General features: G+C 45.3%; 2 protein-coding genes across 5 annotated transcripts in view; both read left to right on the top strand.

Annotated features, from left to right (window-relative positions):
- The window catches only part of SLC41A1 (solute carrier family 41 member 1), a 20,405-nt gene extending 9,159 nt beyond the window's left edge, over positions 1-11,246 (top strand). For both annotated transcript variants that reach the window (XM_006922845.3, XM_006922844.3), the window contains exons 3-11: positions 84-191; positions 1,294-1,365; positions 1,981-2,125; positions 2,264-2,410; positions 3,011-3,158; positions 4,049-4,128; positions 5,075-5,209; positions 5,540-5,688; positions 8,683-11,246. In XM_006922845.3, the coding sequence (XP_006922907.1) occupies positions 84-191; positions 1,294-1,365; positions 1,981-2,125; positions 2,264-2,410; positions 3,011-3,158; positions 4,049-4,128; positions 5,075-5,209; positions 5,540-5,688; positions 8,683-8,868 (1,170 nt within the window). In that variant the 3' untranslated portion in view covers positions 8,869-11,246. The remainder of the gene's footprint in view (positions 1-83; positions 192-1,293; positions 1,366-1,980; positions 2,126-2,263; positions 2,411-3,010; positions 3,159-4,048; positions 4,129-5,074; positions 5,210-5,539; positions 5,689-8,682) is intronic.
- A 10,724-nt stretch (positions 11,247-21,970) lies between these two features.
- RAB29 (RAB29, member RAS oncogene family) overlaps positions 21,971-26,168 on the top strand; it is a 6,197-nt gene continuing 1,999 nt past the window's right edge. The window contains exons 1-5 of one of the 3 annotated variants that reach the window (XM_006922846.3): positions 21,971-22,122; positions 22,433-22,668; positions 24,550-24,621; positions 25,294-25,475; positions 25,772-25,893. In XM_006922846.3, the coding sequence (XP_006922908.1) occupies positions 22,545-22,668; positions 24,550-24,621; positions 25,294-25,475; positions 25,772-25,893 (500 nt within the window). In that variant the 5' untranslated portion in view covers positions 21,971-22,122; positions 22,433-22,544. Of the gene's footprint in view, positions 22,123-22,175; positions 22,258-22,432; positions 22,669-24,549; positions 24,622-25,293; positions 25,476-25,771; positions 25,894-26,168 lie in introns of those variants that run through there. The other 2 variants (XM_006922848.3, XM_015597859.2) reach the window with 2 other exon arrangements.

The following is a 26,168-nucleotide window of genomic DNA, read 5'->3' on the forward strand; positions in this document are numbered from 1 at the left end:
CCCCTGATTCCAGACTATCTTTTCAACCTTGACACTATCCCCCTGGGACACTGAAATTCCTGGGTTCTGTTTTCACCTTGTAGCACTGGGAAGTCTTCCAGAAGGTGACGGAGGTCTTCATCCTGGTGCCTGCACTGCTGGGCCTTAAGGGGAACCTGGAAATGACCCTGGCATCCAGGCTTTCCACCGCAGTAAGTGTCCTGGCTGAGAGGAGTGGGGCACGCAGAGGGCTCCAGGCAGCACAGGGCCAGGCTGGGAGATCACTACTGGCCTTTCTCAACTGCTCAGGCCTGGAGTATGGGTCTGGGGTGGGAGGATGTAAGGAGATCCCAGGCGGGGTGTCCTGCTCCTGGCAGGGGCTCCCTGCCCCAAGTGGTTCCCAGGCTCAGTTTCTGGATGTCCCAGCCATCCCTGGACTCTTGCCCCACCCCCTGCTTCGCAACCTGCCTCGTGACTGTTTGTGCAGCTTTGACAGGCAAGCATCACGCTGGTCCCTCCACCTGCACAGATGGGGGCCTCCTCTGATCTCCAGCCCTACTCTGCAGCTGGGCCGGAGCAGAGCCAGGCCTTCCCAGCCCCCCTTCCATCCCATTCCCTTTCCCCATGGCTTTTAAAGGGATAGACAGGGAGGGTTGCTCATCACTCCCACCTCCCACAACCCCTTAGATCAGCCATGATGGTTCAGAGGCTGAACCAGATACAGGGACATGAGGTGGGAGGTGGGAGGCAATAAAACTTAGGAGGCCAGGGGAGCTAGGTGACAAGGGTGTCCCTATGTGGCCACAAGTCTGGAGCAAGCAGTAGAGCCAGCCTAGCCTCTCCCAGGTTGCCCCACTCTGGGCCTACTCCTGTTCGATCTCACTCCTTCCTAAACACTCTTGCAGCCTCAGTCCTGCACCAGTAGCCGGCCTTTCCTTCCCTAGGACAGCAAGCTGGCTGCAGAACTGGGGATCCATCAGGTGATTCTAGCCCATGCAGAAATGGGCTGCCCCAGTGAGCAGGGTGGAGAACGGAATCTGCCTCTGCTCAGCGGCTGTCTGAGAGGAGCAGAGAAAAGGAGGCTGCCTGGGGAGCCTCCTTCGTGCCTCCACCCAGCCACAGGAGCTCAAGGTTCTTTAACTCCTTCCCTCTCACTCAAGCCCCCCGATCCTGCTTCACTCTGCGTAGGGTCATGTCCTGGTCCCAGTGTCATAGGCCACATGCACTGCCTCCTGATCTAGGCAGGGTTCTAATGGATGGAGCTGCAGGCCTTTTCCAGCCTGGAACTTCAGCCCCCTGTTCTCCCTTTCCCAGGCCAACATTGGGCACATGGACACACCCAAGGAGCTCTGGCGGATGATCACTGGGAATATGGCTCTCATCCAGGTAAGAGATCAGGGACCAAAGAGGTTGGGTTGAGCATCCTCCTTGGTCAGGAATCTGAAAGGCTTAGGTCAGCCCCAGCTGGCTCCTGAGTGAAGCTCCAACATCCTGCTGAGCTGGCTTCTCCCAAAGCAGCTTTAGGAGGTAACTAGGTTTCCCAAGACAACAGCCAAAATAGGAAGGACCCCAGTATCTCAATGTCAGTTTTCAGCTCTCAGTACTACAGGGGACTTGTGTCCCCAAAAATCAGATTTAGGAGTGCTGAGGTATCCTTGACCACCGTTGTCCTATGTCCCAATTAGGCCACACGGGTTCTGCACTGGAGTCTTCCCCCTTGAGGCCCAGGCCTTCTCTCTGGACTGAAGTCTCAGGCGCTGTTGAACCTCACCCCAATCCCCAGAGGAACACATTCAGCCAGTAACATGTCCTGGGCTCCTGCAGGGTGCGCGGCCCAGTTTCTAGTGTCTGGTGTGAAACTAAATAAATAAAGACAGCATTCCCACTTGGGAGGACTGGACAGTCCTGCCCAGCCTGCCTCCTGGGGCTGCCGAAGACCAGGAAGAGGTCTGGCCAAGTGCTCAGCAGCCTCAGCTAAGAAGCTCTCTGCCCCCTCCTCAGGTGCAGGCCACAGTGGTGGGCTTCCTGGCATCCATTGCAGCCGTCGTCTTTGGCTGGATCCCTGACGGCCACTTCAGCATCCCACATGCCTTCCTGCTCTGTGCCAGCAGTGTGGCCACAGCCTTCATTGCCTCCCTGGTACTGGGTAAGGAAGGGGCGGGAGGGGCAGGGGAGTAGGGAGGCCTGCCCCAGAGGTGTCAGCAGGGCCTGGCACTCCCAGTCCCTTTTGTTGCTACCCCTTTACCTCTTCTTACCCTGACTGGCCCCTCCCCGTCCTCCCCAGGTATGATCATGATTGGGGTCATCATTGGCTCTCGCAAGATTGGAATCAACCCAGACAATGTGGCCACACCCATCGCCGCAAGCCTGGGTGACCTCATCACCTTGGCACTGCTGTCAGGCATCAGCTGGGGACTCTACCTGGAGCTGGGTGAGGCTGAGGCCACCAAGGGTGTGACCTGGATAGACTCCTGGGTGGGATTGGGACAGATGGTAGTGGATTTGCAAATGTGTAAGCATTTTTTCTACGTTCTTTATTTGGTTGGAACCAGTTGTAATAACTCCCCACCTTAGAGAGTTGAGACTAAGTGCTTATCTCAAATAATGTAGGCAGTAGGGGCTGGGGGGGAAGTATCTAAGAAATATATTCTGCTGGATCCTGTGGATTACTGCTTCCCTTGGAAAGGGTAAGAGAAAGGAACGAAAGGCTGGAATCTGCTTGCGAAAGGAAGAAGAGGACGAGAGATAGCTATTTCTGGGGATCGAAGCAAGAAACCTAGAATCTGGTCTCTGCCCCGAAAGAGTCCAATGCTGGGGAAGCTTTTAACCTTGGCCTCCTCATCTACAAGATGGAAGAGGTTGGCCCCACCTATATCCTGGGCTTAGTTTGAGGATCAAATGAGCTAATATATTTTCAGGCATTTAGTGTGGCATTGCTGTTGACTGTTGAGATATTTGCAGACTGAGCTATGGGGAGGCAGGGAGCAGGGAGCCACAGTGCTCACCTTCCTCTGTTCTCTGCTTCTCTCAGATGACTGGCAGTACATCTACCCCCTGGTGTGTGCCTTTTTCGTGGCACTGCTGCCTGTCTGGGTGGTGCTGGCCCGACGGAGCCCAGCCACAAGGGAGGTGTTGTACTCAGGCTGGGAGCCTGTCATCATTGCCATGGCCATCAGCAGGTAGGCCCAGGCCCTGGGTCCATACCACCACCCTCGTCTACCCTGCCACAGACTCCCTTTGCAGCCCTAAAGAGAGGAAGCTTGGCACAGAAATGCCTTTAATAGTGCATCAGTCACAGTTCCTTCTGTTGCAAGTGACAGAAACCATCTGAAATGGGTGTCACTGAAAAGCAGAATGCTTTGGCTTAGGGAACTAAAAAGGCACAGCTAGATTTAGGAAGAGAAAAGATATCATCAGGGTTCCACTATTCTCCATCTCTTGGTTCTGCTTTTCCCTGTGCTGGCCTGGCCTGCAGTTCCAGGCTTATACTTTTCTTATTCATTCTAGTTACAGTAGGAAGAGAGAGATTTTTCTCAATGATTTCACAGGGTCCCATTATAGAATTTCATTGGCTCTTCTTCAGTCACAAGACTATCCCTGAACCAATCACTGTGGCCTTGGGGTTGTGATGCTCAGATTGCATGGCCCTGGGGCCTAACCGTCATCCGAGCAATGTCACATGAACCACAGCAACTGAGTTTGAGAGAGGTGGTTCCCTGAGGAAGAGCTCAGCACTGTTACCAGAAGGAAGAATAAATACTGAGCAGGCAGAACAGCAGAGGTTCTCATGGGCAGGTCACCCAGCGGGCGGCTCCTCTAGCCAGCTTGGGAAGGCGGCTGCCTGACCTGGCACCACCAGCTTGCTTGGGGGCCACTGTGCCAATTTGAATGTTATGAGCAGCAGCAGCTGGTTCTAGCAAAAGAGGTGAGGACTAGAAGACGAGAAACCCTGGGAGCCACTTTGCTTCCCTTCCTCCCCAAGGCCACGTGGGCCTGTGCCTCTAATCTCGGGAACTGGAACAGAACCCTTCAATGGTCTTTGTGTCATTTGTCTTTGTGTCTTATGTAGTGTGGGAGGCCTCATCTTGGACAAGACTGTCTCAGACCCCAACTTTGCAGGGATGGCTGTCTTCACACCTGTGATTAATGGTGAGTCTTGGCCTCAGCTGCCAGAGGGAAAGGAGAGGGCAGGAGAAGACGACTTGGGGGGGCTTTGTATTAGTCAAGGTTCCAGCAGGCAAGAGAATTCAGCTCGGGTAGCTCAAGACTTTAATAAAGGGACTGCTTCCAGAGGCGGGAGCAGGGTAGAAGGACCAACAGGAAATGTTGAGGCTCCCAGAGATTAGCAACAATAGGAAGCCCTAGTCCCCAAGGGTCAAGGGGAGGAAACAGGATTACGAGAGCTCAGAGAGAGCCATCCTCTGCCCACAACAGGGGTAAGCTACAGCCATAAAGCAGAGGATCAGGAAAGAAATGCCTGACCTCGCCCTCCTCCCACCCTCTGTGATCGCCTACTGGTTGGGGCCTCTCGTTGAACAAACCCAGTGAGAAGCAGCCAGCACGGGAGGTTGGGTGATAGGACAGTAGAAGCCAGCCTTGCAGGGCCCAGAGCAAGGCCAAGGAGAGCAGGGAGTAGGTTGGAAAAGGGATGGCAACAATAACAAGCATAGTTCCTGGCAAGGTACCAGATTCCAGAGTGAAGAGCTCAAACCTGATACTTGACATTTGTCACTGGAACCAGCGCATGAGCATTGGGTGCTTGGGTCTGCTCGGAGCTTTGGCTGAGGCAAGGCGGGCCCTCGTCCCAGACCTGTGTGCAACAGCAAGTTCACACACTGTACTGGTGGAGCAGCCAGGCTCCCTGAATCTATAGATCTGCCTGTGTCCCTTATACTCTCAGCCACACCAGCGTCACTTGAGACTGCCATATCTCCATAGCAGGAAGGACGGGAGGAGCCTGGAAAACTCTCCTCCCTAGAATGGGGGAGGTTGTCTTCCTTCTTAGTGTCTCACTCTTCTTTTGGGGACTGTGAATGGGTCATGCCTTCCCCACTCACCCCTACCCCCATGTCTAAGGTCTTATGTGTCTCTGCAGGTGTTGGGGGCAATCTGGTAGCAGTGCAGGCCAGCCGCATCTCCACTTTCCTCCACATGAATGGGATGCCAGGAGAGAACTCTGAGCAAGCCCCTCGCCGCTGCCCCAGCCCTTGTACCACCTTCTTCAGTCCTGGTAATGGCAAAATCCCAGCCTCCTAGGTCCATTCCAGCCCTGGAGGGAGGGGGCGAATAATCAGTGAACTTCACTTAAACTGCCGGGACCCAGATACACAGGTTCTTCTTCTCTGCTGGGCTGAGCCACCTGTTGTGGAGGGCGGAGCCCAGGCAGGAAGGCTGTCCTTTCCTGAGGCGCCCTAGGGGCTGGTGAGCAGGGATGGAGAGATAGAGCCAGTCAGCTGTCTGCTGCGCTGGAGTGTAACGTGGTACCTCCTCACTTTGAAAATCTTTCTGGGGCCAGGTTTCCTTCTCTCCTCCTCCTCATCCCCTTTCTCCCTGGTCCCAGATGTGAATTCTCGCTCGGCCCGGGTCCTCTTCCTCCTCGTGGTTCCAGGACACCTGGTGTTCCTCTACACCATCAGCTGTATGCAGGGCGGACACACCACACTCACACTCATCTTCATCGTCTTCTATATGACAGCTGCACTGCTCCAGGTATGGACTTGACAGGGGCACAGAGGGGCCAGGGCTGCCCTGCAGGGATTGGAGGGGAGGCCCAGGCTTGGCTTGTCAGCGACTGCTACCTCTTTCTCTGGGACTGATAAACACCGGACAGAGGCTCAGGAGAACAAGCTATGTTTCCAACAGAGTCACTAACATGCTGTGTGACTTTGGCCCGGTAGTTTTATCTCTGAGCCCAGTGATACATTTGTAAATTGAGAGGAATGGATCAGAGGTGGTAGTTTCAGGACAGTGGTTATAGGGGCTAAGTAGGTGGGCTTCGGCCACAGAGCTCCACTTGGCTCTGTTTTGCATGCTGGGCTTCCTCAGGAGATTTTATATGAATAAAGGATTTCACAGATTGAAAAAGTATCAAAACTTTAAGATCCTGTCCAGCCTTGCCATTCTGTAGTACTATGATGCTCTCTCTCCTTTGTTGTATTATTATTACATTTTTTCGACCTTTTATTTTGAAATGATTATATATTCATGTGAAGATGCCAAAAACGTGTGCAGAGTGATCTCATATACTATCCACCCAGTTTTCCCCAGTGATAACCTCTTGTATAACTATAGTTCAATGTCAAAACCAGGAAATCAGCACTGACACGATCTTCAGAGTTTATTCAGATTGCACCAGTTTTAAATGCACTCATGCATGTGTGTTTAATTTTGTGTAGTTTTATCACATGTGTAGATTTATGTAACCACCACCACAGTCAAGATACGAAGCTGTTTCATCACCACAAGACTCCCTCATGCTACCCCTCTATAGCCACTCTCACCCTTATTATTGCATTTTAAATTTCTGTAGATTTGTTTTTTGAATGGGTAATAACAATCACAGAGTTCAAAATTTTTAAAGACTCATAGTGAAACCTCAGTAAAAGGTCTTCTTTTCTGCCCTCTTCCCAACCACCTAATTCTCTTCCTCACAGGCCATCAGGTCAACCAATTCTTAAGTATCCTCCAAGCTATTTCATATTTATATATGCAAACGTATATTTTTTTCTTATTTTCCTCCTTTTTTTACACATAGGTAGTGTACTATATACACTGTGCACACCCTGCTTTTTTCACATAATTTATCTCAGAGATCATTCTACATCAATATATAAAGAGAACAGCACCCTGATTTTTTATGGCTGCATTCTATACTATTATAGAGATGTACCCTAATTTCATTGAACCAGTCCCCTGTCAGTAATTGCTTATCCCTCCAACCCCTCACCCCGACCTCGAGAAAGGTTGTATGTTGGGACATCTTGGCAAGGGCCGGGCTGAGAGTCAGCCATGTGCTTTATCCCTGCAGCAGTTACCCAGGTCGTCGCGTTCCCTTACAAGGGGGGGTTACGTGCACTCGGTGAGAAAGGGGAGGGTCTATGCCTGGAGGTTAGCCCTTGACCTGTTTTGCGAAGGATAAGCCTTGGCTCTGCGACCCATGACGAGCACGCTGGGAGACACTCTCACCTCTGCTCTCTTCTCCAGATCTGTGGAGGGCCAGAGCCTGGCACTTGTCCCCTGTAAAGGTTCTTCCCAGTCCTTTGCTGCCTCCTCTCAGCCATGTGTCCCAGGGCCTGCTCAGGAGGCTGGAATGTGGGGACAGCTGCTGCTATTCCCTTCCCGGGACATGTCCCAAAGTCCACCTGGCCATGCTCTTTATTTGGAACTCTTCTGAAGCTGCTGGAAAGGACATGAAGTTATGGGGATGGGAGGGCTGGCCCGGGCCAAGGCCACGGGAGTAACAGGCAGCTATGTGCAGGGCAGTGGGGAATGTGAGGGGTGCTAGAACCATAACCTCTGGCTCCTTGGAATGAAGACAGGAGAACAACCAAGTTTGCCTAAAAATAGATATTATTTATGGCTTCTGGTTCCCATATCTGAGCCCCCTAGGGCAGAATTTATATACCATGGTATTTGCAAAGTACAGTCAAGAGTAAAAACTCCCAGATGACTGTGTTGGAGCTTTATCGTTAGAAACCATTTCATTCTCACACAGATGCGTCATTTAGGGAAGGCAAATGTCAGGGACAGTGCAGAGCATGTAGAAGGTGTGGGCCTGCCCACTCCCCCATAGTATCTAAATCAAGCGCATTTCCTTCTTAAAAATGTGTGTGACTCTCGCTAAAATGCAGAATCTGTTTTAGGAGATCCAGGGTGAGGCCTGAGATTCCGCATTTTTAACAAGCTCCCAGCTGCTATTGATGCTCCTGGTCCTGGGCCACTAGCAGGGTTCGAATCTAGATCAATCTTAATTGTCTGGAGTAGTGGAAGGAGAGCAAGGGCACAGATAAATCAAAGCAGCAGATAATTCAAAATGTCTTTTGAATTGCTATGCACTGTTTGCTTTCTATTTAACAGACTTGTTGGTAATTGTATTTTGCTAGAACTAACGATAAAACACACTTGAATTCTTTGAGCCCACAACAGCAGAATGGAAAGGGTCAGGAGGAAGCCAGCTTGGGATAATCAGCTATTACTCAGACAACTGTGCCAGCAGCAGCCTCAAACACTGTCCTTATTCCACTCTGCTCCAAGGAGAAACAACTCGTTTGAAAAGCCAACTCCAACCCTAGCCCCCTGCCAGGCTCCTGGAAAGGACAACGTGGCAGGAATCGGAGTGACTCGAGAATAGGATGACCTAGAATTAGAGGCAAGAGGGCTGGATTCCTGCAAAATGTAGGATTTCAGTCAGGAAGCCCCTCATTTGGTAAATTTGAGAGCAGAATGTCATGCTGATGTGGATGACCCCAGGGAGTAGAGCATCTCCCTTTCTAAAGGGCCTACATTACCAGTCATCTGCTCAAGGTGATAATTGCTGGGGTGGGGAAAGGGCACGGATATAGGAAGGTCACCTTGTAGAAAGATGAACTGTCCCAGCATTCAGGACTGGAGAGCCAAGCCTTGTGATGCAGTGATGGGTCCGATCTTGTGGCCTCTGGCTCCCCCTGGAGAGAGGGATGGCCACAGGCCCTTCTGTCTCTCCAGGTGCTGATTCTCCTGTACATCGCGGACTGGATGGTGCACTGGATGTGGGGCCGGGGCCTGGACCCAGACAACTTCTCCATCCCGTACTTGACAGCACTGGGGGACCTGCTTGGCACTGGGCTCCTAGCACTCAGCTTCCATGTCCTCTGGCTCATTGGGGACCGAGACACGGATGTCGGGGACTAGCCTGGTCACTCAAATTTCTCCCACCCCTCTGCACTTTCTCTTTGAATTTAGTCTTGTTCCCCTTCCCCCACCCCATTCCACACCCCCATCTCTTCCTAGGACTTCACTTTGATACCGAATTCTCATTATTTTCAATGGGAATTTTTATACATTGAGCCAAGTTTGTAGAGCAAGAATTCAGGCAGGACAGATGGACTGAGACAAGCAGTACGATTTTCGAGACAATCACCAAGTGCAATTTCATGGTGGGTGCCTCCAGGTGAGGTGGGTTGGGGCAGGAGTTTCCATCTGGGATCTGGGGACATGCTTTAGCAAACTTAGTCTTGGCCCTAATGAGAAACCCTTTGTAAGTGGGCTCTGGTGTTTTTCTTTTCTTTTTTTCTTTTTGGTTGAACAGAGGGATAAATATCACCACACACACACATTTTTCTAGAAATGGACTAGGCAGGAGACAGCTGCTCTTGGCCCCATATAATCCTAGCCCTGTTTTCTGCCCTCTGGACCTAGGCCCTTGTGCTCTCAAAAAGAGGGAGGTAGACTGACTTATCTGAATTATGCATATGTCCCTTATCCAATTGTCTGGTAAGCCACACCAACCCCTCCCATTCATCTTTTTCCAGTGGATTGTCACATCCCAGAAGAAATGAGCAGTGGCCTGGTTTCCTTGTTGACCCATGTCCACTCATAGGTTTGCCAAGATCTGCATCCTCCCTGGGCCCAGAAGATTAATTCTTTATCTCTGTTCAACCTTCATGTCTAATCGTCCCTAAGCACTACCTTCTCCAGAGCTTGCCAGGTTGGGTTCCGAGATTAGGGATGGGAACGGGTATGTAGAAAATGGTTGGGAGGTTGAGGACTACCAGGGGTGTTTCACTATTGCTGTTTCCCCTGAGGACATAATCATGTGGTCACAGACTGTCACTTCCTAAAATCACTCATTCTGTCACACTGCGAAGGTCAGTGGTCCTCTTTCTTGGTTTCTGCCTACGTTCATCATTCATTCATTCATTCATTCAGCGAATATACAGCCTCCCCAAAAGGAGCACTCTGCAGGCATGGTCTGAAACAAACACTCCTTGAGCAATATTTATCGAGTGCCTACTAGGTGTTAGGTACTGTGCCAGGCACTGAATAGCTGGTGGAAAGGGAAACACAGCTCTAACCTCATCTCATCCCCCAGATAAAGTCCACGTGCTCCTTTCAATCTGGCAGACAAAGTCTCTTAGTTGTTAAGTATTTGCATTTATATCACCAAGCCAGGTTCTACCTGTGGATCTCCCTCCTGGACCCCACCTCTGTACAATGCTGACCACAGCTATAGCCCCCAACCCCATTGCTCAGCCAGTGTTCATTTCCTTAAATGACCTTCACCTTCCCTACCCTCCACCTCCTCCTCACCAGCCACCCAAAAGAGGATTCAGAACTAGAAGGCTGGACATCACCCAGCTGCGTCTACTTTCCTCTGCCTAGCACAAAATTGGGAGAACACTGGAGTCTCTGTCTCTTACCCACATGTTACTCTGAATAGATCAGAAATCTGTCCACACTCACACATGTACAAATATGGGCATTTGGAAGCAGGATTTTTTTCTAGCCTCTCTAGTCACAGCCTCCCCAGAAACCCTTTTGTCTGTCACCTAAAGGGCCCACCTCCCAGGGGAAAGCCAGGGAATGACTTTGTCTCTTACCAACACTGTGCCTCATCCCAGGAACTCACCCTCTTCCTCCATACTGTCTTTTTTCTCTCTCCGTTTCCACCCAGGCTGCCTTCTGGAGGCTAGAACCTTAGAATCGGAGGGAATTATTGAAGTTATCTAGTTGGAATTGTGTCCAACAGAATTTATTAATACCAGCCTGGGCTTGTTCCTGCTCGTCCCTCAGGCCCTCTTTCATCTTGTCCTCCACCTCCAAACACACTTGCACACAGACTCCTCTGGTACAGACACCAAAACCAACTCCTCTGCCCCTGAGGCTGTACCCTGTGATCTCCAGTCACCCCTGCCCCAGCCACTCACCCCTTCCTCATCTCTCACGTTCGGCCAGGCTGCCCTGGAAGACTGTAGCATCTCCTTTGCCAGAAAAGCGGGAAGGGTGGCATGCCCCTATCCCTGAGTATGAGCAGAGGGAGGCTTGTGGGTGAGATATAACAAAAATGAAGTTGACTTTCATGGAGGATTCATTTCTTTTCCCCTGATTGCACAAACTGCATGTACTTTTGGCCTGGCTGCAAGGAGCGACCTTGGTTTACTCTTGTATCCTTAAAAAGTTACAAAACTGTGTCTTAAGAGAATTATTTATAGTTACTATAACTGAATTGACAAATGTCAACATAACTGATAAATTATATTTGGTAAAATAAAGAAGACGTTTATTTAGGTGGTTGGTAGTTCCTATGTGTCTCATCAAAAAGCTTCAGCTGTTGTTTTGGGCCCCTCTGTAGTCCTACCCCCTCCTCTCTCAGACGTGGAAAGGAGCCACAGTGCGACAAGAAATGAAACATCTCTTAAATACAGAGATGTGTGATAGAAGACACACGTCGGTCATTCACTGAGAAACGATGGTGCCATGGGAAATCTAGAAGCTATTGCAGTGTCCTTGCTTTCCGCTCACTGACTCAGCCTTGGTTGCGGTATTGTGCCAAGGAGTTAAGATTCCTTCTGTGCAGAGGCTTACAGTCTGGTTGGGTCAAAATAATAACAGCTGTTATTTGTTGAGTACTTACTACATGCCTTCACCGTGCTCAACCCTTTAAGCCCTTAGAAATTTACTATTGACTACAAAGGGTTTGGAGTCAGACAGGCCTGGGTTCAAATTCCAGCTCTTCCGCTTGTGTTTGTGAGACCTTGGTTAAGTTATTTACCTAACTGAGCTTTAGTTTCCTCATCTGTGCTAAAACTATTTCCTAGGATTGTTAGGAGTTGGCAATAAGGTCATTTACATAAAGCACTAAACACTGTGCCTAGCACACACTAAACCCCAAAATACTAGTCAATATTAAAGTGAGGGGGAGGGAGGCCAATGACTAGACAATGTCAGCGCACTGACCATAGGGTAAATCGAGGGTAGCTATGGGAGTAGGCAAATGGAAAGGACACTTAACCAAGTCTTGAGGGTCAGGAAAGTCTTGGAGGAAGCCTGGAAGAATAGGAGTTCCAGAAAGTGGGAGAAGAGCCTTCCTGTAGGGAGAACAAAAAGCTAAGCGGGGAAGTGAGCCTGGTGCTTTTGGGAACTACAAACGGTCCATATGATGAGTCTGGAGGGCAGAGAGTAACAACATGACCTTATGTGGCACATGTAGACACATGTTTGTGACAGAGTCACAATGCAGCCCCACCCAGGTCTGACTCCAAAGCCTGTGCTAGGAACCACTGTGACCCAGGACACATCCCCCACAGGGTGCATGACAATATTATATAGCATATACTGAACACTGAGCATTACCCATCTCGTATTCAGCCTTTCTTTTTTTCAGCTTTATTGAGGTATAATTGACAAAATTGTAAGGTATGTAAAGTTAGAAGGTGATGATTTGATATCCATACACATCAGGAAAGGACCCCCTCCCCACTGAGTAAATTAACACATCCATCACTTCACATGCTACTCTTTTTCTTTAGTGAGAATATTTAAGAAATCAGCATTTTATCACAAGCCTGGGCTCCAGTACTAACTCTTCAAAGCAACAATATGTTAATAAGCCTATCAAGGATTAATAGAAAGAGGATAATTGCATGTTAATTATTTGCATGTTTTAATATAAAGTATATTATACTGTACAGTATAATTTTAAATAATAATAGCCTCATTTACAACTTTAATATCTCTAATAACTGCAAAGTAGATGTTATCACCATTTTGAGGGGGAAACTGAGGCTCAGAGGGGCTAAATGTCTTGCCCAAGGTCATATATTCACACCCACGTTTCTCTTAGCCCAGTGCCTTTTATGCCTGCAGCGGGATAAAACAACTGGCCAAGGGGCCCCTGTACAGAGAACACAAAAATATTCCTAAAATGATCACAAATATGGTGCCTGTCATCTTAGTTTTGCTCATGAGACACCTTACATTAGTGCAAAATGTTAATTGCCTACTGAAATAGACAGTATCTTCCAGTGGACATTCAAAAGCATGCCTCCCTGTCGCCAGTCTATCTCTGATGATATTTTTGCAACATAATTACAGACAACGCCACCAACCCTGAGATAGCCAGCTGACATCTCAAGTTTGCTGTCTCCGTCAGCAAAATTCAGAGACTGAATAAAGCACAGTATAGTGCTGTTTACTGCACTATATTGTATTTTATTGCATTAAATATAAAATCTTTTAATATGGCTTCCAAGAAAATGTCTGGCTTGGAAAATTCTTAAAAGATTTTAAAAATTAGAAAGAAAACAAATTGCAGAGAAATGAGTACAGTATGGCCAGCCAAAAAGAATTTTTAAATATAACTTGAAAACTCTATGGCTGTATTCATGTTTAGTTTAGTGTGGGTAACTAATGGTATCTAGCTATTGGTGATTAAAAAACAAAAAGTTAAATGAAATATAATTCCAAATAAGTTTAAATATGTCATTCAGTGCATGGCATAAATTTCCTTTATTGAACATGTTAGAACAAATTCCTTATTTTGAACATTATAGAAATTGTTTTTTCAGGGGGAAGGGGGAAGGGAGACGAGTTAAAGGGGGTCAAATATGCGGTGACAGAAAAAAATCTAACCATGGGAGGTGAACACACAGTGTAAATATATATATGCCTCACTGTTAAAATGTACGACTGAAACTGATTGGATTTCATAAACCAATGTCACCATTAAAAAATAATAATAATAATTAATTTAAACATTTTTTAAAAAAAGAAATTCTTTTCTCTTAGCTCCTATCAAAGAAATGTTGGACAAGTAGATAAAGAACATTGCTTTATGGGAGCTCCAAATTCTGGCCTGCCTGGGACACCCACATGTTTATCTGTCTTCGACTACCACAGACTGTCACGTGTGTGACTTTCAAGTACATTACCTAAGTGTTGAGTACCTCACATTATTCAGAAATGACATATTTGGTATTTAAGAGTTAGAAATCCATGGAAAGAAACTAAAGCTTTCAGAGAATAAATGACCTGCCCCAGGTGTCAAACATGGAATAATAACTAAGAACTCCTGATCGCCAGGCCATTAACCAAACTCCCCTTCCATATAGGTTCAGGAAGGTGTGTGTGTTGGCGGGGGGGATGTCACCATTGCCCGAGGTACTTGGAGAACCACTCCCAAGCCAGGAGCATAGCCACTGGTCATTCTCCCTCATAACTGCCGTGCCATGGAGGACAAAACCATGTATCATGTGCCCACGTACAATTCTATGCTCTCTATCTCTTGCTTTGCTTAGCATCTAGGTTCTCTTTCCTACATCGGGTCAAAGCTGGAACACCCCAGGGCCTTGCTAGAATTTTCCTCCTCCAACCGGGCATGACTGCCAGGCTACCTTCTCCAATCAAGGCAGACTCTTATTTTTTTTTAAATGCCAGTTTGCTTTTTTCATACTATATATACATAATTTTTTTAACATTTTTTTTTTATTTTCCCCCTCCCCACTCCCTTATGGTAACCACTAGTCCATTGTCCATGTCCATGAGTCTCTGTTTGTTTGTCCTGTTCATTTGTTGCTTTTAGGTTTATATCCCACATATGTGATATCATGTGATTTTCAAACTTTTCTGTTTGGCTTATTTCACTTAGTATGATTATTTCAAGGTCCATCCATGTTGTGACAAATGGCACTATTTCATCTCTTCTTAAGGCTGAGTAACATTCCATCGTACATATATATATATATACACCACAGCTTCTTTAGCCAATCATCTATCGTGGGACACTTTGGTTGCTTCCGTTACATGGCCACTGTGAATAATGCTATGAACACTGGTGTGAACATCTTTTCAAATATGAGTTTTCAAGTCTTTGAGGTAAATACCCAGTAGTGGGATTGCTGGATCATGTGGTAGGTCAATTCTTAGTTTTTTGAGGAACCTCTATACCACTTTCCATAGTGGCTGTACCAATTTGCAATCCCACCAGCAGTGAATGAGGGTTCCTATTTCTCCTCATTCTCTCCAACATTTGTTATTACTTGTCCTGTTGATTATAGCCATTCTAACAGGTGTGAGATGGTATCTCATTGTGGTTTTGATTCGCATTTCTCTAATAGCTAGCGATGTTGAGCATCTTTTCATGTATTTGTTGGCTATTTGTATGTCCTCTAAGGAGAAGTGTCTATTCAGGTCCTCTGCCCATTTTTTGATCGGATTGTTTGTTTTTTTGTTCTTATTGAGTCATATGAGTTCTTCGTATATTTTGGATATTAGGCCCTTATTGGAGGTGTCGCATGCAAATATATTTTCCCATTCGGATGGTTGTCTCTTTACCTTGTCGATGGTTTCTTTTGCTGAGCAGAAGCAGCTTTTTAGTTTGATGTAGTCCTATTCATTTATTTTTACTCATACTTCCCTTGCCTTTGAGGTCAAATTCATAAAATCTTCTTTAAACCCAAGGTCCTTGAGTTTATTTCCTATGTTTTCTTCTTGGCATTTTATTGTTTATAGGTCTTATATTCAGGTCCTTAATCCATTTTGAGTTAATTTTGGTGTGTGGTGATAGACAACAGGGCAGACTCTTTTTTTTTTTTTTGACCTCAATAAATAAGAATCCTGATGTCCACTTTTGGAATGAGGAAGCTCTTAGAAAACATGCCAAGGATGCTGTACTCTTTTTTTTTTTTTTTTTAATTATTTATTTTTTTATGGTGCCATTGGTTAACAAAATCCAATAAGTTTCAGCTGTACACTTTAACAGTAAGGCATATATATATTTAAACTGTGTGTTCAGGATCCTGTACTCTTGTTCTGGGTAGTCTCCCTAGCCTATTCATGTAGCTTAATTTAAAAAATAATAACAACTAAGCCTAGTTAGAGGTAGACAGACATAGATTTGAATCCCAGCTGTCAGATGATGGCCATAATTAGCCTCTGCTGATCCCCAGTTGCCCTATCTGTTGAATGGGACAATAATACCTTATCAGTGAGGCTATTGGGCATGCAGAAGATTCAGTAAACAGAAGCCTTTATTATTATTTTATAATGTTGATTGAATTAGTGGTGGTAGCAAAATGAGAACAGAAATACTCAGAACATACAGTTTGGGATGATATGAAGGAACTAGTGAATGAAGAAGTGAACAGACCCCGACTTACCCTGGGTTTTACTCATTGATGACATCAATGCAGCTGAAGTTGGACAAAGCTGTGCCGTGAGGACCAGCCAGCTTCACAGATAGGTCTGTTTGGGTTGAATGCACTATGACCCTGTGCCTAGCCTCACCCTCAGAGGCTCAGAAATTCCATCCTACCCAGAAATCATCTCAGGGAGGCTGACTTAGAGCCACAACTCAAAGAGGCCTGTGAAAAGACCACATGGTGAGTGGGCCCGACAGATGTGTCGGCCTGACCAGCACATTCACTCCCTGGAAGCAAGCCACATGGGAGGGCAGGTGATCAGAAGGTATCTAGAGAGTTTGGAATCCAGAGAAGTTAGTTTTACAGTTTGAAAATAGAATGGCATTAGGCCTTGTTAGTTGACTGCATGAGTTTCCACAATTTCCCATAAGACTCTCATCTCTGCCAGACAGTACCCAGAGGTATGGCCAGCATTCTCTCAGCACCTCCTTTCTTTGCCTCTAAGGCTGACCAGCTCCCCTTCATATCAACGCATTCTTTCTTTAGATATGTTTATACCTTCAGTCAGTCCAGCCTCCTGCCTGGGAACCTTTCATTACATACTGATTTCGTTTAACTCTGAGAAGGCTAGGAAGACAATGGTATTTCCAAGTTCTTGGTGGAGGGTTGGGGATTGTTGAGGGTAACTAAAACGGCCTAACGATACCATAATTTCTGCCTTCCCTCTTACAGAGTTAAAAAGACATAGGAAATCAGAACAGAATCATCTGTGCTGAAAGGGAACGCCTTCATTTTATAGATGTGACTGTCCCAGTGCCACATAGACAGTGGGACCACACACTCAGTTCCTTAACCCAAAATTTCCCCTCTAGCTTCTGCCCTTTCCCTATCGTTTCACTTGGTCCTTGTTTGGGGTGGAAAGGAGAATATCCATGAAAGGAGGCAAACGTGGCGACAAAAGCAGTAAAAACTATAGTTCGGTGTTTTTCCTAGGCTCTCCCAGGCTCAGAGCTAGCCGCCACCTCTTGGACACAAGCCCACAGAGGAGTGATCAGCAAGTTGCTCTGTGAGCCTGCCAGCCTCTCTCCCTGTAGAGGGTTTCCTAGGGTACCTTGCTGCTGAGCCTTCCAGCTGAATGCTTAGCTGGGTCACAGGCATCTCACCAAGCTGCTTCCTGTGCCCATAGCAATCACCGAAAAGTTGAGATTATTAAAATGAGCCTGGAGTTTGGGGCGGAGAGACAGCTGTAGCCCCATGGCCTCACCCTTCTCTAGGTTCATCCCTCTCCTCCATCCTGCCAGGCCACTTGCTGTGTCACTTCAGTCTCCCTTTCATGTTACAAAGCATTTTTCCACTCTGTTCCCAGCACAGTGATGGAGACTCTGAAGATTCAATGAACTCTTTCTTTTCTATTAGAAGTCAAGCTCCCAAGTCCTTGGGAGATTTCTGGGTGAGGTCATTCCTTTAATAAGTGTTTATTGAATTCATAATGTAGGCATCACCAACAGCCATCTGAAATTAGTGATATAATAAGATATATACCACATCCTCTGCAAAGGGCTCTTGCCAAAAACGTTTTTCCAGAATCTAATTCTGAGAAAAAAATCAAGGTAATCCAGAATGTGGGACTTTCTTCAAGACAATGGTGTAGACTCTTTAAAAAGAAATTTAATGTTATGAAAAGCAATAAAAGGTGGGGAGGTGGGCAGGAGATTATTATAGACTGATGCCATCCAATAGAACTATTGTGGTGATGGAAATAGTCTGTATCTGAGCTCTTCAATATAGTAGCCACTAGCCACATGTGGCAATTGAGCACTTGAAATGTGGCCAGTGTGACTAATGAGCTGATTTTTTGTTTAACTTTAATTAATTGAAATAACCACACATGGCTACTGGCTCCCGTATTGGACACAGCATAGTTCTAGGTTTAAAAAGACTAAAGAAGTAAAACAACCAAATGTAATGCATGAACTTTGTATTTTGGATGTGGGTATGAGAAAAAAACTATTTCGAGGGCAATAGATAAATGTAAATTTAGACTGTTTATGGTATTATTGAGCTAAAGTTAATTTTCTTAAGTGGTTTTGTAAGAGAATTTCATTATTAGGAGCTGTGTGCTGAAGTATTTAGGGATGAAGTGCGTGCTACTTACTTTCAAATGGTTCAGGACACACAGAGACAAAGCAGACATGGCAAAATGTTAGTAATTGGAAATCCAGCTGAAGGACATACTGGTGTGCACTATACTCTTCTTTTAACTTTTCTGTGGATTTGAGATTTTTTAAAATAAAAAATGAGAAGTAAAAAGGAGAGAGGCAGACACCTATAAGAAGTATGACAATAGCAGAGCAAGGCTGACCACTTTCCCCGACTTCCAAAAAACTGTGTTCTAAGCATGTATGTGTGCAGATTAGTTGTTTGGCACTCTGAGTGAGCTTTCCCTCTCTTACTTATAACTGTCTCTCTGGGAAACCGCAACTTACTATGGAAGAAATACACCTACACTCTGTTGAGGGGAAGGAGGGAATTCTCCTTTGAGATCAAGATAATTCAACTTTGAGATAAAAATGATTAGGCAGGATGGGGCCAGTGCATAGAAAGTTTTGGACACCAGCTCAAGGATGTTGGCCAGTTTTGGGATAGTTGATAGACGATAAAAGAACAAACAATGATATTTTAGGGAAACCATCTTGATCAATTGCGTAAGATGAATTAAGAGAAAAGGAACTAGAATCAGGGAGGCCAATAAACAGATTATTCATACGCTGCTGGTGGAGCTACAAATTGGTACAACCACTATAGAAAACAGTTCGAAGTTTCCTCAAAAAATTAAGAATTGAATTACCACATGATCCAACAATCGCTCCTCTGGGTATTTACCTAATAAAACTGAAAACATTAATCCACAAAGATATATGCACCCTGATATTCATAGCAGTGTTATTCACAGATTTCCAGGACATGGAAGCAACCGAAGTGCCCTGTCATAGATGATTGGATAAAGAAGATGTGGTACATACATACAATGGAATATTACTCAGCTATAAGAAAAGATGAAATACTGCCATTTGCGATGATATAGATGGATCTTGAGATAATCACGCTAAGTGAAATAAGTCAGACAGAAAAAGTTGAAAACCACAAGATATCACTCATATATGGGATATAAATCTAAAAGCACCAAACAACCATGACATACAAACAGAGGCACATGGACATGGACAGTAGATTAGTGGTTACCAGAGGGAAGGAGTTGGGGGGAAAGATAGATAGGGGTCAAGGGGTCAAATATTTGGTGACGGAAGGAAATCTAACTATGGGTGGTGAACAAACAATGCAGTATATATATGACATACCGTTGAATTGTACACTTGAAACTTATTGGAGTTTGTTGATCAATGTCACCCCCCCCAATAATTTTTAATAAAAAAATAATAAATAAATAAACAGGTTATTGAAGATGATCCAAGTGTGAGATAATGAAAGCCTGAACTAGCAAAATGGTAATGGATGTGAAGCAGAAAAGATAGGTGGGAGAAATGTTTTTGAAGGAAGAATCAGTAAGATGTAGTGACTGATTAAAAGGCAGGAGACTACAAAGGAAAGTGTATAAAAGGAAATGTTAATAATTCTCAAGGTCTACAATAGAAAAAAAAACAATGTGATTAAAAACTTAGCCAAACATTTGAATAACATCTCCGAAGAAGACATACGAATGGCCAACAGGTATATGAAAAAATATTCGACATCACTAACCATCAGGGAAATACAAGTCAAAACCACAATGAAATATCACTTCATACCTGCCAGGAGGCTATTATCAAAAAAAAAAAAAAAATTAAAAGACAAGTGTTGGTGAGGATGTGGAAAAATTGGAACGCTTGCACACTGTTGGTGGGAATACAAAATGTGTCACCCTGATGGAAAACTACTATATGATCCAGCAATCCATCCCACTTCTGGGCATTTATCTAAGAGAACGGAAATCAGGATCTTGAAAAAAAGTTAGCGCTCTTGAGTTTATTGCAGCACCATTCACAATAGCCAAGGTATGTCCATCAACAGATAGATACATAAAGAAAAATGGTATATGCATACAATGAACTATTATTCAGCTTTTAAAAAGAAGCAAATTCTGCAATGAGCAAAACCATGGATGAACTTCAAGGACATTACACTAAGTGAAACAACCAAGTTACAGAAAGACTACTGCATGATTCTGCTTAGATGAGGTATCTAAAATAGTCAAATTTATAGAATCAAAGAATGGAATAGTGGTTGTCAAGCGGTAGGGGAGGGGGAAATGGGGAGTTACTAATCAATAGGCATATGTTTCAGTTAAGCAAGATGAATAAATTCTGGAGATCTGCTGTACAATATTGTACCTATATTGCACGCTTAACTTTTTCTATTTTTTTATATCATATCACACACTTGCAAGTGTGTTAAGAGGGTAGACTTCATGTTAAGTATTCCTACCACAATAAAATAAATTTAAAAAAATGTATTTGAAGTCTGAAGACTGAGTGGAAGGAAGAAATAATGAGGCCAGTGACAGAAATCGAAATGCTGAAAAAAGGAGCTCTTTCACAGTGATTGGTGAGAGGCAGGCTGTGGCAGGATTTTCAAGTGGTGGCGCCTTTATGGCAGTTGAATATAACTGATTGGCTATAAAGACATAAAAAAAATTTCAAGACTCAGAGAGACATTTGAGGCCAAGGGCAATTCACTAAAGTTAAAGAGTTTAAAGAATGATCAGCTAAGAGTAAAGTCTAAGGAAATACTTAGCGGGTGATGGGATGGAAAGAAACCGTGAAAGAAAAAGGTGATCATCAGAGAGGTAGAGGGAAAACAAGAAAGAACAGAAGCCATGTGAGAAACAAACTCAAGGAGTGGTTAACCATGTCAAAGCCAGAAATTGATGAAACACCATTGGAATGGGGTTTGAGACATCTTGGAAGATAGGTAGCCGGCCAGACCTCCCCGACCTGGGTAACAAACATTTTGGGCTAAGTGAGTTGTGAACCGAGCTGATGTTCCTTCCTCACAGAATGTAACTGGTAGTCTATCAGCAAACTCAGGCAAGGCTGTTTTCCCATGGCCCTGCTATTTTCTCTTTTATTCCTGAGAGAAGCATAAGAAACGAAGCTTATTTTGCTTGCCATGAAGCTCATGTCGCCTTAACTCTTACCTAAAGGACAGGCAGGTCAGAAAAGTTACAGGCTGAAAAAATTTTAATTATTCGCAAAACCGTAGTTTATTATTCATGAACAGCAGCAGCAACAAATGGAAGAGGACTCCCAGTGTCCTCCAATTAGTTTCCAGCTCAAATGATATATGAGTAGTGTAGCTAGACTAGGGATTGTGGAAGTGAGATTGAGGACTGTCTCTTGTTTTCTATCTTTACTACTGTAGCTAGTTATTAAATGTTAATAACTAACATTTAACAGCATAGGTTTTTGTAAGGGTCAGTCTCTTGAAGCGTTCCTGAGCTTGACTGATGTCGGAGTCATGGGGGAAATATGAGTAGGCTTTTAGCATGTTTACAAGATACTACTTTTGTGGACCTAATTGAAAAAATAGGAAATGGACTTCACTTGGAGCATGAAGAATGAGGCTTGAGCTTTCATTAGTGGAATAATTTATAGAATTTGTGGAATCATTTTTAATCTTAGCTCCTTAAAAACCTTTAAAGACAATGAGAAATCCATCTGTGGACAGATTTAGGCAGGTGAGATCATATCGAACAAATTGCTTCTGAAGGAGCTTTCCTATTCCAGAATTATTTTAAAATAAGAGTTCGAACGGTTGAAGGTGTTCGAAAGCCTTGAAACTATGTAGGTTTTTAAAAACAAAAATACTGCATAAACTACAGTTCCCAGGAGGCATCTCGAGAGAGTCTATGCACTCGGCTGAGTCTCTTCGCCACGAGGTAAGCTGGGAAATGTAGTGCTCCAAGCAACCCCGCACGTGACGCGTCGGAGTAGGCGAGAGGAACACCAAATCCTGGGTCCTAGGAGTTAAGGTGTGAGTCGTTCCTTTCTCGAAGTTTGTTTCGCTCAGTGGAGGGAGGGCCCCCATCTTCTGGTCCCAACCGGGAAATGAGCTGGCCTGGGTTTAGCCGCTCGCTAAACGAGCGGCTCAGGGGAAGTCCCGGCGGGTGAGGCACCCCCGAGCCTCTTACCGTTTCTCGGCAGCCGGGTCGGGAGGGGGAGAAGATGCGAACTGCCCGGGGCTCGGAGTTCGCGCCCTGCGCCCCACCCAGGGCTGCGGCCGAGCGTAGAGGAAGCGCGTAAACGTTGAGTGCAAAGTTTCCCTTTTTGTTTTCTCCTCAGAGCAGCCGGAATGGGATGCCGAGCTTCAGTTTGAACGGGGTTCGGAGCCAAAAGGGTTAAAACCAGCGACTCCCCCATTTCCCGCCTCCCTAAAACGTCCATCCCGCTAGCCATGAGCAGCCGGGATCACCTGTTCAAAGTGCTGGTGGTGGGGGACGCCGCAGTGGGCAAGACGTCCCTGGTGCAAAGATATTCCCAGGACAGCTTCAGCAAACACTACAAGTCCACAGTGGGAGGTGAGCCGTCGCGGCGGGGCGGGTGGGAAAGAGGCCCGTGCCACCGACTTGAGCTGTGGACTCCAGTGGGGCGGGGAGCGGGGGATTTGGTGTCCTTGGTTCCTTCCTCGGGTCAGGAAGTAGGTGTCTGGGATCCTGGAGGGAATAATTGCTGGGTGTTAGATTTGCATGCCTTCTTGGGTTTCCCCAGTTAGGTCTTCCCAGCCCGAACTTACTGCCTGAAAAGATAGGGCGAAGGTGTGAAGATGAGACATGGAGAAGAGTTGGAGAGAAAATGAGCCATTGCTGCGTTTTGCGGGGGAACCCTGAACTCTGGGGAACTCTGAACTCCTGCAGCCCTGCAAGCGGTCAGGGGCAAGTCTCTGCGACCAGCAGAAGTCGCTGAGACCCTGTGGAGGGCCTGGTGAGGTGCCAGCTGGGTCTGCTCTCCTGCCTTTCACAGGAGTTCCAGGCAGCTGTTGACAGAGCAGAGAGGTGTTTTACCTGGCTTAGGTTTGTTTTGGGGATGCCTCAGTGGGAGAGCCCCTTGGCCACACAATCAGGGCTTATCAGGGCTGATGAGCTGTGTGTTTTTTGTCCATTGATTGCCTAATAGGAATTCTTTGAAGAATGTGAAATATACCACTTCTCTGACCTAACTTACCACCCCTTTTTCTCCAAACAGGGGGAAGGGAGGAAGGAAGGAAGAGAACACGAAGAGTTAATTCATTTATTTCCTGATGTGGTCTTTGGACTGTTTTTTTAGAAGTAGAAATGCCTTTTTTTGGTTGTTGTTTAATTAGAGGGTGCTGAACTAGGCAGAGATGATGAAGGGAGAGAGTAACAAACATTTATCTCCGTTAAAACAACTTTTTTTAAAGGAAAGAAAAAACTTGCACCAATAGAAATTTTGAAAATGTGTGCTGGTGTTCATTATGGAGTTTTTAAAAGTTAACGAGCATTTACATTGCATTTAAAACATCCTCAAGAACATCCAGCAAAATTAAAGGCTTAAGTTTGTTTCCTGACCACTGTGCCCACAACTCCTAAATAATATGAGGGTCCCTATTTCATGGAATTGGTTTAAAAGTGCTCCCACTAGTTAATTTTTAGCAATTTCTCTAGTTTTCCTTTAGGAAAGAATGTAATTAATTTTTTAGTGTTTATTCTAAATTTCTTCTAGCTTTCATTTCTGTCACAGATGTGAAAAAATATATTTCCAACCCTCAAAAAAATGATCCTATTTCTCTCCTTATGAGAAAGCTCTTCCCCTGGCATAGTCATTGAGCCTTAACTCATGGGATCTCAGCATCTGCATATGTGGCAATGGGTTCCAGCATCATCATGCAGTGTCTTCTTTCTGGGAATCCTCTGAGACCTTTTTACTTTATCCCATTCCTGCCCAAGATAATTCCTGCAGTCTTACGGAGTATGTAGAATTTCCCCAAGGGTGTGTTTTACAATTGGATTAGAAACCGAGAGTGAAATTGAATGTGGAAGACACAAAAGCCACCACACTTACCTCATTTCCCGCTTCTACCCCATCATTCCTTCTCTGAGAAAACCCCCTAAATCTCCCAGAAACTGTTTAACCTGAGATTAAGAGTTGTTTTCATAATTACCCCCACCGTCTTACCCCAGCCTTGAAGACGAGCAGTATCCAATAAATTGGTTTGACAAGAGAGTAAAAGCTAAAGACCCCCTTTTTTGGAAGGTGAATATGAATGATCTGTCCCATATTTAATACATGAGCGTGAGCTCAGCTCAGCTCATCAAGGACTTAAAAATTGAATGAATAAGAGTTGTGTGTCCCTAGTGTTGTGACTGCATATTTGATCTGAGTTTTCCTGTGGATTGTTTAAAGGTAAATTTTGTTCAACTATGTTATACATATATTTTCAGTGGATTTCGCTCTGAAGGTTCTCCAGTGGTCTGACTCAGAGATGGTGCGGCTCCAGCTGTGGGATATTGCAGGTAGGGTGGGTGGACTGGATAGGAACAAGGGAAGAAATTTTGGTTTATCCAGAAAGCTCCCAGAGAAAAAGTGGGTCAGCAAAACCAGAAGTTTTTTTCTGAAGCTGGAGGTGCTCTGAGAACGCATGAGCAGTGCTTTTGTAGATGTTTTCTGCAGATATTTTGCCCTGAATAAGTGTGGAGTAGTCTCTAGGTGTGTGGAGGAGCTGGTAAGGTGGTGGATTGTCCAGACCATAGGTAGATGCTCCCACAGCAGGGGGAGGGTGCTTTTTTCCAGGTTTTCAGCTGACCTTGATGAGAAACGAGATTCCCAGAAAATAGAGATAATAATAATAGTAGCTAGCCTTTATTATGTGCTGAGCACTTTTCTAAGCCTTTTAGATTCACTGACTCATTAATCCTCACGGCGACCTATGATAAAGCTACTGCTTTTACCCCTACTTTACAGTTGGGAAATATAAGGCCCTGAAAGCTTGACTTGTCTAAAGTCACACAGATGGTAAATGACAGAGCAAGGATTAGGACTTGGGCAGTCTGGGTACAGAACTTGGACTCAACCATTATGCACACTGCCCTCTCTCCCACAACAAAGGTAGAAAGGGCAGGGTGTCAGAGGGGGTTCTGGGATTGGTTCTTAGGATCACCTTCTCAAAAACTCCCCTCTCTTCTCAGGGCAGGAGCGTTTCACATCTATGACACGGCTATACTATCGGGATGCCTCTGCGTGTGTGATTATGTTTGATGTTACCAATGCCACTACTTTCAGTAACAGCCAGAGATGGAAACAGGACCTGGACAGCAAGCTCACACTGCCCAATGGAGAGCCTGTGCCTTGCCTGCTCTTGGCCAACAAGGTAAGTGGTCAGTGTAGGAAAATGGCCCCTGGCCTCAATCTGTGACCAGAGAGTAAGTGTAACTAAAATGCTCTCTGATTCTGGGCATCTACTTTTCCTTCTCAAGTTGGCAAAATCATCTCTACCTCCTTTTAATTTAAAAATTAATTTAATTTTTAATTAATAGATTATCAATTAATAATTAATTGATAGATGCTTAACCATTGGCAGAAAGGTTTTAAATGTATAAATATCTGAGCAGTGTTCCTATTCCCAGGAATTTTATGGTGTTGCCTTCCATTTACTTTCTTTGCCAGTGTGACCTGTCCCCTTGGGCCGTGAGCCGAGACCAGGTGGACCGGTTCAGTAAAGAGAACGGTTTCATAGGTTGGACAGAAACATCAGTCAAGGAAAACAAAAATATTAATGAGGCCATGAGGTGAGTAGCTCATGCTGTTCTGGGGATGGGCACACAGATATACCCATCTTCCACTGAGGCCCTGGGACCTTCTTTTCTTATTTCTGAGCAAACAAGAACAGACTGAGCCACTGGAATGCCAGCTTCTGAAGGTCAGGGGTGCTGTCTCCTCTCCTAAGATAACTGGGACAAAGGGGCATGTAAACCTATGACTCTACTGAATACTGTCTGGTGCTAAGACAATGCCTGCTATTTCTCCCTTTCCTCCATCCAGCTTCTCAGCCTTTTTTTTTTTT

The sequence above is a fragment of the Pteropus alecto genome, unplaced genomic scaffold (genome assembly GCF_000325575.1).
Source record: "Pteropus alecto unplaced genomic scaffold, ASM32557v1 scaffold359, whole genome shotgun sequence".
NCBI lineage: Eukaryota > Metazoa > Chordata > Mammalia > Chiroptera > Pteropodidae > Pteropus > Pteropus alecto.